At 47.6% G+C, this 10150-nt stretch overlaps 1 protein-coding gene across 1 annotated transcript; it reads right to left on the reverse strand.

Moving 5' to 3' along the window:
* Window positions 1-422: 422 nt before the first annotated feature.
* On the reverse strand, window positions 423-9813 carry FAM110C (family with sequence similarity 110 member C). Its single transcript, XM_054195638.1, has 2 exons — window positions 8556-9813; window positions 423-4333 (listed from the first exon to the last, which is right to left on the reverse strand). The coding sequence occupies exon 1, from the start codon at window positions 9679-9681 to the stop codon at window positions 8596-8598; it is 1086 nt and encodes a 361-aa protein (XP_054051613.1). The 5' UTR covers window positions 9682-9813; the 3' UTR covers window positions 423-4333; window positions 8556-8595.
* Window positions 9814-10150: the final 337 nt, after the last annotated feature.

Consider the following 10150-nt stretch of genomic DNA (forward strand, 5'->3'; position numbering starts at 1 on the left):
ATGTTTTTTCCAAGCAGAACTTCAAACTCCCCGCTGCTTTGGATACTGTCTGTGATGAATGTGGTATTGCCTGCAGCACACTGTAGCTTTTGACAGAAATAAACTACCTTTTCAGCCATATTCTGAAATGAAAAATATTAAAGTACTGTGGAACAGCCCTAGCCTCATAGATTTCAAATTTACTGATACCGAGAGCTAACAGTTACCTTGAGTGCCACCTCCTTACATGATTCCCTGCCTAAGCTCTCAGCCACGGGTCTGGGTACGGCCCAGGGAAGCATCGCGCTTTCAGACGTTCACAGCCTACTATCAGCCTCACTCATAAAGAAATTAATTCCCTAATGGGATTCTAGCTTTAAAATAATAGTATCCTAAAGGAGACAGCAAAATAAAAGTACACTTTCTCAAAAAAAAACCATTAACTTTTCAGAGCGGTATTTTTATTTGTATGCATTCAACAGTATACAAGTTCCTTCACAGGAATATAAACATAGCAACTTAGAAACGTCCATACCAAATCTGACCTGTACTCCACTTCAGAGGATTCAAAAGCAGATGCAAGAAACTTCACAGGAGGCAATGACAGGACAACCTGCTCCCAGAAGAAAGTTTCTGCTTAATCCCAACCGATGTAATGTTTGACCGATTTCACAAAACATGAAGGCCTATATCCCTTACAAAAGTAATATATGTATTATAGAGCAATCTGTATTTCTTATATATTTCTGTACAGTAATATTTACAATATATTGCAAGGGTTACAGTCTTTATCTGATGCCTTTATTGCAAATACTTGCTTACAGGCCATAAAAACCAGACTTTGTACCTTTTACCTGTTACACTACAGCCGTGGACATTGCCCCTTGTCACAGCGCTGGAGCACCTTGAAACACGTGGGCGTAAATAGCAGTTAGCACTGCACGCTTGCACTCCATTTGACTACTTTAGTTTACATAGTTTTAGTCAAACAAAATCATTCAATTTATGACTTGCCTTTGCCCTCAGCTCCAGTTTTAGGTTTCCCAAAGGACTGGAAACCCAACTCTGTTGCTAAAACTTCTGTTCATACCCCACTGGTCCCTCAATTTATCACTAAAGCTGAAAAATCCTATCCCTTCCAAAGCATGTCTTTTATAATGAAACAGTAAAAAAAAAATCTTGAGATTTTTCTTTGGAAAAAGATAGGTAGTGACTAACATTAGCAAGTTTTTCTCATTTTGAGGGATATGATGGAAAGGCCCAGCAGAAGGAAGGAAAAGCCTTTACATGTAACAGTAACAGGAGCTGAGTGAGGCCCTAGCTCCCAGTCCTTGGAAAAAGCACCAAATTACCCATTCCCAAGATGTATGGAAAAAGGATTGTCATCTACTGTCGTTCCCGGCATACCGGGATAGGTAGGTTATTAGCTTACCCAGGAGGTGTTATTACATAAAGGGAATGTATAGCTTATCAGAGGAAGATCTTAGACAGGTCCACATCGTCTCTGAAGTAAAGGACACCTCAGAGAGACTGGGGTTCCTATCAGAGTTTGAACAAAGCCAGGGAAATTTTGCCACATATCCATGTGGGAAGTCACCACAACCCTATTATACCATTCATAAAGATAAAAAGGGGGTTTAAAAAAATATTCAGAATGGGACCAGTTCTGATTTCACTAACGTCTGCCATAAAGCCTTCACTGATTTTGAGAAAGGCTGAAGTTCAGTACTTTCAAGCAAATTAAACGTATTTCTTCCTAACATTGAAAACTCACAAGCAAAGCATCTTCCATCTTAACTTTCGAGAGTTGCTCAACTAGAAAAGCAAAAACAAACAGAAGTTTGAAAATGAAACCAAAAATTTCCTTGGACACAAACCAAAATAATTCTCCTGTAGCGAGGCACTGATTTGGAATGCAGAAGATTTTTCCTGCACTCCAAGCTGTCTACAGTCATCCATATTTTCAAAGAAAAGCAGTCTTTAGCTCTGGCAAATGCATATAAATATTTATGTGGTACAGCACCTTGCTAAGTGAGCATGAAAAGAACAGATACGGCAGGTTGTGTTCCTGACTAATAAACCCAGACCCTTAAAAACCTGCACCTTAAGTGCATAAATCTTATCATATTAGCAGCGTCTTGGGTTGGAGCTTTCTGAGAATCATCCTTTAATAATAATGTAACAAATATGCATGGAAATTTCATTATTTAATGAAAAAATCCCCACATACTAGCTTCCCTCTGAGTCTGCAGAAGCTCACTCACACAAACTATTTAGTTTTCTCCTAAGTGTAAAGCGGGTTCAACAATTATTTTATTATTAAAATTGTTATCTATCTATCTATCTGGGCAACTTCAGACATGTAGACCTTAGTATATAACACTAGAAAACGAAGACAAATGCCCTGCGTTCTCAAACTGTTGCTGTAATTGAAAACTAACCATCCAGGGACTGACAAGAACATTTAAAATGTATGGAAATGCCACCCGGACGATCTTGGTGTGAATTTAACTGATGTCAACTAAACCTCTTGACGAGTGCTTCAAGGGCAACTCTTCCAGCATGCAACACTTCTATAGGTTAAAATAGGAAACCATTCCTCCTACCACCAGTGTTTTATTGAATCGTTGCTGCTCACCCTCGCCCTTTCTGCTCCTCCAGATGCATTTACTGAGTAGCAAACACTTGAGAAACGCAGCTCGAGTGCTTGCTTGAGCTCTGCAAGCACCCGGCCGCGCCAGCAGCTGTTTTGGGCCAGGAGAAGCAGTGGGGCTCACTGCCACGGTGCGGGCAGGAGGAATGTGGAGAATGAAAGCTGATGTCTCTGGACAATTCACACTACAGGCCAGGTAAGCCGGACACCATATCCATGGTAACACAAAGTAAACTTTTCATCTCTGCAGGACCCTTGAGCCAAGTCACTGTTACACCAGCAGGGCAGCTCTTACAGATGGGCGCTGGTGCGACTGAAACGGGAACTGTCTTTGGCTTTGATGGGGGGTTCCTTGCATTTTTTTGTGGTTTGCAATGTCCACAAAGAAATGCTTTGGTGCAAGACATTTTCTATCAAGCAATGACAGATTGGGGTAAGTGTCTGAGGCACGGCCAGCAAATTCCATGAATTGTTGTAGAGGCTCCATTCACTACACTGATCATCTAAAGTACTTTTTATCAGCTTTTAAAACACGTTTAGCTCAGCTAGTCCAAATGAAGCATTTTATTGATGATATTGAGTAAGGTGCTGTCAACCCTGGGTATCTCACCCCATCAGGATATTTACCTGGCACAGCTGTGCCCTAAAATGCCATCTTGCCTTGCAGTGCAGGGACGCCATCCTGCACATCCCAGCACAGCCCTACTCCATACCCGCGCTAGGGAAGCGTGGCCTTACATAGCCTGGCATACCGTTTCCTAACATGATTTTGTCAGCCCACTGCTCACTCACAGTGCATAAAATTAAAGGTGTTAAACCACAAGCTGCCAAACCTTGCAACGTTTGGAATGTCAGAGTTGGAGACATATTGCAAACAAAGTGGAGGGGCCTGTGTACACGTGAATCGTACCATTCTGCAGACAGGCAGTAGCAATGCAAAACCCTCCCGCGTTTTTGACTACCTGTTTCTTGGAACCGTGCTCCTGAAAATATTTTGGGCAGGGTTTTAAGGGCTATTCCTCCCCACTGCCTGAGCAAGCTGTGTGACAGAGCAAACTAGATGGATACAAGGTATTGCAATTTGGCTTGAATGCTCTCAGAGAAAGAGAGGCTTGGCAGGGATTTAGCTTACAACATGTTTGCCAAGTATCCCGGACAAAGCTGCCACAGTTAGTCCTCACCAGCCAAGCAAATAACATCTAATGATGTCAGGATGAGCCCTGGTCAAACAGCCCTGGTAAGGCAGAGGCTTTGAAGTCCGGGTGGAGCCTGTCTGCCTGCAAGGAAACGCCTGACCCAGAGGTCATTACCACTTCATTCCCACTTTCTCCCCCCATCCCTGTTGGCGAATTCATTGCTGGAAAGGATGGCTGCACAACACAGACCTTCTGTCACAGCCCGGAATGGCATCCTGGGGCGGTAGACTGATGCTGAATGTTATTGTGGATGGCAGCTGCTGCCACGCTTTGCTTTTCCAGGAGCTTTCGTTTACCACTGTCTCGCTGGGTGTCGTGGTCTGGGGCACAGTTCACAGTGCTCTTGGACACCCCTGCGCTTGTGACAAGAGTGAGGCTGCCAGGGGACAGAAGCAAGGGTAGGAGGCAATAATAAAATACTAAACTTGTACAAAGTACTCATGAGCCAGATGAGGGACGAGTTTCTTCCTGGGTCTGATTTTGTTCAACTTCCAAGTCAAGGATTCTGAAGAAAGAGGAAAAAAAAGTGTCATTTATTGTTTATCACATCAGACAAGCATAAGGTGATATTCTAAAGCTTTTATTCAGCTGCTTATGGCTACTGCCAACATAGTAAATTCCCCCCTCAGGAGATTTCCACTTGGATAATGAACATCCATTTAAGCATGGTGCTGAAGCTGAAGGCTGAATAATCTTGGTTCAACCCAGGAAGGAGGACGCAGAGTGAGCCCCCTTCTTAGAGTCAAGCAGGATTGACAGCGAGAGGAGCTGAACTGCAGAGGTGAATCCAGGCAGCGTCCCACCGCGAAGCAGCAATGCCCATCTTGCTGAGGACCTTGGTTTTCTAAACCTCGCAACCCACGCTCAGGCTCTGCAGTCATCGCTCTCATGAAACACGTTAGGGAACCTGATCCTTCAAATAGCTGTTTTATTCACATGGTGCCCCACTAGGTCCTGGAGAGTTCATGAAAAATTAAAAGGAGAACATAAAATATGAATGGGATGATCACTGGCCCATAAAAGCCCTGCAGTTCCTGAACGGTGTCTTACTCATAATGCATGCTGGATTTTAGAAAACAGGTTTCTCCCTCTTTTCCCAAAGAAGGTGCAACAATTTTCAAGCCTCTGATGATGTTTGCCAATGACACAAAACTGGGGGGGGGTGGCTGACACACCAGAGGCTGTGCTGCCATACAGAGACAGGTTGGAGAGTTGGGCAGAGAGGAACCTTATGAAATTCAGCAAGGGCAAGTGTAGGGTGCTGCACCTGGGGAGGAATAACCCCATGCACCAGTACAGGTTGGGGGCTGACCTGCTGGAGAGCAGCTCAGCTGAGAGAGACCTGGGAGTCCTGGCGGGCAACAGGATGACCATGAGCCAGCAATGTGCCCTTGTGGCCAAGAAGGCCAATGGCATCCTGGGGTGCATCAAGAAGAGTGTGGCCAGCAGGTCGAGGGAGGTCATCCTCCCCTTCTACTCTACCTTGGTGAGGCCGCACCTGGAGTACTGTGTCCAGTTCTGGGCTCCCCGGTTCAAGAGGGACAGGGAACGGCTGGAGAGGGTGCAGCAAAGGGCTACCAAGATGATTAGGGGACTGGAACACCTCTCTTAGGAAGAAAGGCTGAGGGATTTGGGTCTCTTCAGTCTGGAAAAAAGACGGCTGAGGGGGGACCTTATCAACACTTATAAATACTTAAAGGGTGGGTGTCAGGAGGATGGGGCCAGGCCCTTTTCAGTGGTGCCCAGCAACAGGACAAGAGGTAACGGGCACAAACTTGAGCATAGGGAGTTCCACCTAAACATGAGGAGGAACTTCTTTCCTTTGAGGGTGGCAGAGCACTGGAACAGGCTGCCCAGAGAGGTGGTGGAGTCTCCTTCTCTGGAGATATTCAAAACCCGTCTGGATGCGTTCCTGTGCAACCTGCTCTAGGTGACCCTGCTCTGGCAGGGGGGTTGGACTAGATGATCTCCAGAGGTCCTTTCCAACCCCTACCATTCTGTGATTCTGTGTAAAATGAGGTGCCTTCAAGGATGTGCCTGGGAGCACCAGGGAGAGCACATCACTTCCCTGCGCAGCACAGGAGTCCACTCCCCATTAATAACCAGTAAGCAAACTAAACAGAGCCAAATACGTGGATACAGGGAAAACATTTAGATAGCTAACTTGATGCTACATTGTCAAAGAAAGCGTAGGACTGAAAGAAAAGATGTACATTTGGGTATAAGGAAACACCAATACCAGAACTACAGGACTCATCTTGTGATCACATGGTGATAGCTGCGTTCAGCTTAAATTCTGCCCAGTAAATGTAATATTTAACTTATGGCAGCTCTTGATGACTCTTGTCTCCTTTATTCTGGGTGCTGTGTACTGATATGTTTAGCTGACCTTTCTGAACTTTCTGTTTCTGTGGTCTAAATGGTAAGTACATTCTCAGTTTTCAGGAGTTAGCCTGGAAGCAATCATACCCCCACTGCTGAGGTCTATCAGCTGAGAGTCAGCCCTAGTATGTTTAAAATTAGGTTTATAATATGGACCCTATGGATCAGTGTTTCCTAGGCTGCCAAAAATTTTGTTGCCAAAGGAAATTGTTGCCTGTATAAAGCACTCCCTTGTTCTAGGTATTAAAATTATTGCAAGATGACCGTATGCTTGAATAAACTTGCTATTTACTTCATGGAGGTGTTCTCCCCATCCTGGTAGGCTATGCGCTATGAACTGTCATTTTGTCTCAGATGTTAAAAAAACAAAGCCATTGACCAAGCCCGTGTGAGGTTACACCGGCTCAGCCTCTGGAAAAGAGCTTTCCCCCTCCTGCCCTTGCCTTTGCCCTGGTGAAGCATCTCCTGCCCTTCACGTCTGCAGATTTCATGCTCCTTGGGGTGGTCACCAGCATCTCCTGTCCCAGCTATGGCACTGGACACGCTTAGCACCATGCAAATGGATGGGGAAAGGGCCAACTGCTCTCTAGTGAGCAGGCTCCACGGTGACCACCATGGTTCAGGCCCTGGATCCTACCCCTGTCAAGGGCATTCAGGAGCAAACAAGCTTTTATTTGGTTCTTCTTCATGGAAATGTCGTTGGTTTGTTACGTGGCTCCCGCTTGTGGTGAAATCTGCCTCCCATCCTCTGCATTACGCCAGCAGCTGCAACAAGCTTCACAAACAGCCACCTGCATCATTTTGGTCTGTGTATCTCCCTTGCCTTTTATCACAGAAGGATGAGCAAGGAGAAATGATTAGCTCAGGAGAGCCCTTTCTTCTAAGGTAATTTGGGAAAGGATCTGTCACAAAAAAACACTTCTTTAAGTTGTCAGCTGGATACCTGACAGTCCTTCTTATCTACAAGGGCTTGAAATGTTTGTGTGAGAATGTCTCCCCATTCCTCCTCCCTCAACTTGCAGGAAGAAAATAAGCTTTGAGAAAAATCCAAATTTTAAGTGTGATCCAAATTTCATATATTTAAAACTGATTTCAAATATGTAATTTGATTTTTGCATTATATAAAGGAATTGGGAGTGACAGCCCCAGATCTAGGTAGGAGAGAGGCTCAAGCACTACATTTCTCCACGTTCACAAGGCCCATACTCTCTATCAACCGCTGCATCTACACTGTACGATGTTCTTCTCACGCACCAATTACGAACTGTCAGAAAATATACACGTAATCCTCCATATCAAGATCTGCTCATGCAATTTTTAAATACCACACTGTAAGCTGCAGTACTTATCCTAAGGGCTTCATGTACTGAAAGGAGAAAAAACTGTTATCTACCAGATCATCAATACCAAAGGCCCCACGAATATAGCTCTTTTCAGGATGCAAAATAACTACGGGTTTTATTAAAACCAGGATATCGGCTTTTACCAGGGCTAAATCTGTTCCGCTTCTGTCTGTGAAGTAATTGATTTCCAAACCTAGATGCCACACATTTGTATTAATTATCTCTAGTTGAAAACAGTGAAGCGCCCCTCTAACCAAGGCAAACCGCACAACCGATTTCCAGCTACCGGTGCCAAACCGCATGGCAAAACCCACTTGAGAGGAGCCAAATCCACTACAGTCAAACAGGACAGAAAACTTAAAAGCTTGTAAAAGCTTGTGAAATGCCAGGGGGTCACCTGGAGCAAATTTTTATGGTCCCGACAGAGAGCTGGGGATGGAAATAAGAGTGCTAGCAGGAGGACTGACTCAGCTTTGCTTTCCTGATACTTGGGGGTGTCTGTGTATAAGCAAAAGGTGAACAGTGAGAGACTGAGTGAGAGTAAGGAAAGGGAAGCTGTAGCAGCATAGTATAAATACAGTGTACTCCTAATTAGTAATAGTTTCAGTCACTCTGTTATCTAAGCAACTGTAATTAAAGGTTGAATACTTATAGAAGTTTTTTTTCTAACATTTAATGTAGCAGAAATGAGAGAAACCAAGCTATTTACAAAGCAGTAATCTGCAAAGGACAGACATCCCTCATAGGCACTGACTCTTTAATTTCATGGGGGGGGAATCTCATCTAAATCTGGCAAGCTTTACGCATTTATTTGTTTGTATTTTGGTTTTTGTAATGACTCGGGTTCCTGCTTTGCAAAAAGGCCATACTTGGAACATGTAGTACACAAAATACACTTTCCTTCTGCCCTTCATGAAAAGACTAAAATAAACTAAGAAGTCAACCGCTCACTAAAGAGGAAAGAGAAATACACAAATCGACAGGGTGAGGCTTTGCACACACCTTGAGTTCACCCGGCTGCAATGCACGCTGAAAGAAGCCATCATGCCAGTTCCTGGATCATCTTGTTAGTCTCCTTGGCTTTCTTACATGTGTACAGCCATTTGATTATCCGAGCATTGCGCTCGATCACGGAGGTGCTGCTCGGGACCTGCTCTGTGAGTTCATCCTCCAGCAGCCCCTCGTCCCCGCTGTGCCTCGTGAAGTCGCTCTCGGATGTTGCCACACTGATGCTGCGGACCTTGAAGGAGACATTGTCATACACCACAGAGAAGTTCTCTCTCCCGAGATCCTCGATGACCTCCTGCTCCAGGCCACAGTACGTGAAAAACGTATCAAACTCGGAGAAGGACTTGGAGTAGCGAGAGCTGATGTCTGACTGGGAGCGATGGAGACCTCTTCTTTTCACCTCCTTGACCTCCTCGGGAGGTGTGCTCAGTTTGGAGGGTCTCTCATGCTCTTTTGTACATACCCCTGGGGCTTCGCTGCTCACAGCGAGGTTTTGCTCTGCTCCGTGCTCGCTCGGCTCATGGTCACCGAGTTTTGCTGAGAGCGGCTCTTTGCTCTCGGTGGCTCCGCTGTCCTCCATGACTCTGGGCATCGCAGGGGAAGCCGCCAGCTGCTTCTCCTTTACAGACCCTTGGAAGATCCTCCTCACCAAGCTCCCCCGTGAGCCGTCCTGGCTCTGACCTCTCCCAAACTCGCATTTCTGGCGGTAAATCACCAGGGAATCCGGCCGCATCTGCCTCCTGGGGGTGCTGCGCCGGGCGATGGGGGGGCCGTGCTGCAGGGGGGGCCGGCAGGAGTACACGGCCAGCTCCAGGGGCTTCCCTCCGCCCGGGTCCCTGCTGCTCCTCCTGCTCTCCACCGAGCAGGTCTCGCCGCTGCTCTCCGAGGCCGAGCTCAGCAGGATGGCGGGCTCCTGCCTGCTGCCGATCACCTGCTGGCTTTTCACGTACTTGGCCTTGTCGGCTGCCAGCCTCTCCACCGCGCTCCTCCTGCCGGGGCTGCGGACCTCCATCTGCCGGCGGAGGTACTCGGGCCCTTTGCTGCGGAGCCGCAGGCTGAGGGAGGAGTGGAGGTCGGAGATGGCGTGCATTCCCACGGCCCGGGAGAGTTCGGTTGGCATAGCAGGTTCAGGGGCGCGGGTCGCGCTTCCAGCCCTGGGAGGGAAGGAGGGGAAAAAGTAACAAAAAAAGTAAAAAAAAAAAAAAGGGCAAAAAAAAAAAAAAAAGGCAGAAGGCGGAGGAGAGCCCGGGCGCTGGCGGGGCGGCCGCGCTGCCCCGGCCCGTCCGCGCTGCTGCCGTCGGGGCGCCGCGAGTGCGCGCTGGCGGCCGCGGGGGCGCGCTTGTGCCCCGCGCGCCTCCCGCCCCGCCCGCCCGGAGCACAGCCAATCCCGCCGCCGCCCGGCCCGGGGCACAGCCAATCCCGCCGCCGCCCGGCCAGCCCGTCACAGCAGGCAGCGCGCGGGCCGGCGCGGGGCTGAGGTGGTGAGGGGCGGCGGGGCGCTGAGGGGATGAGGGGCGGCGGGGGGCGCCGTCCCCGGGGGGCTTCCGGCGTTACTTGCCCGCTGAGGCATCTTCTCCCGCGGCACAGGA

Source organism: Rissa tridactyla, chromosome 3 (assembly GCF_028500815.1).
Source record: "Rissa tridactyla isolate bRisTri1 chromosome 3, bRisTri1.patW.cur.20221130, whole genome shotgun sequence".
Lineage (NCBI taxonomy): Eukaryota > Metazoa > Chordata > Aves > Charadriiformes > Laridae > Rissa > Rissa tridactyla.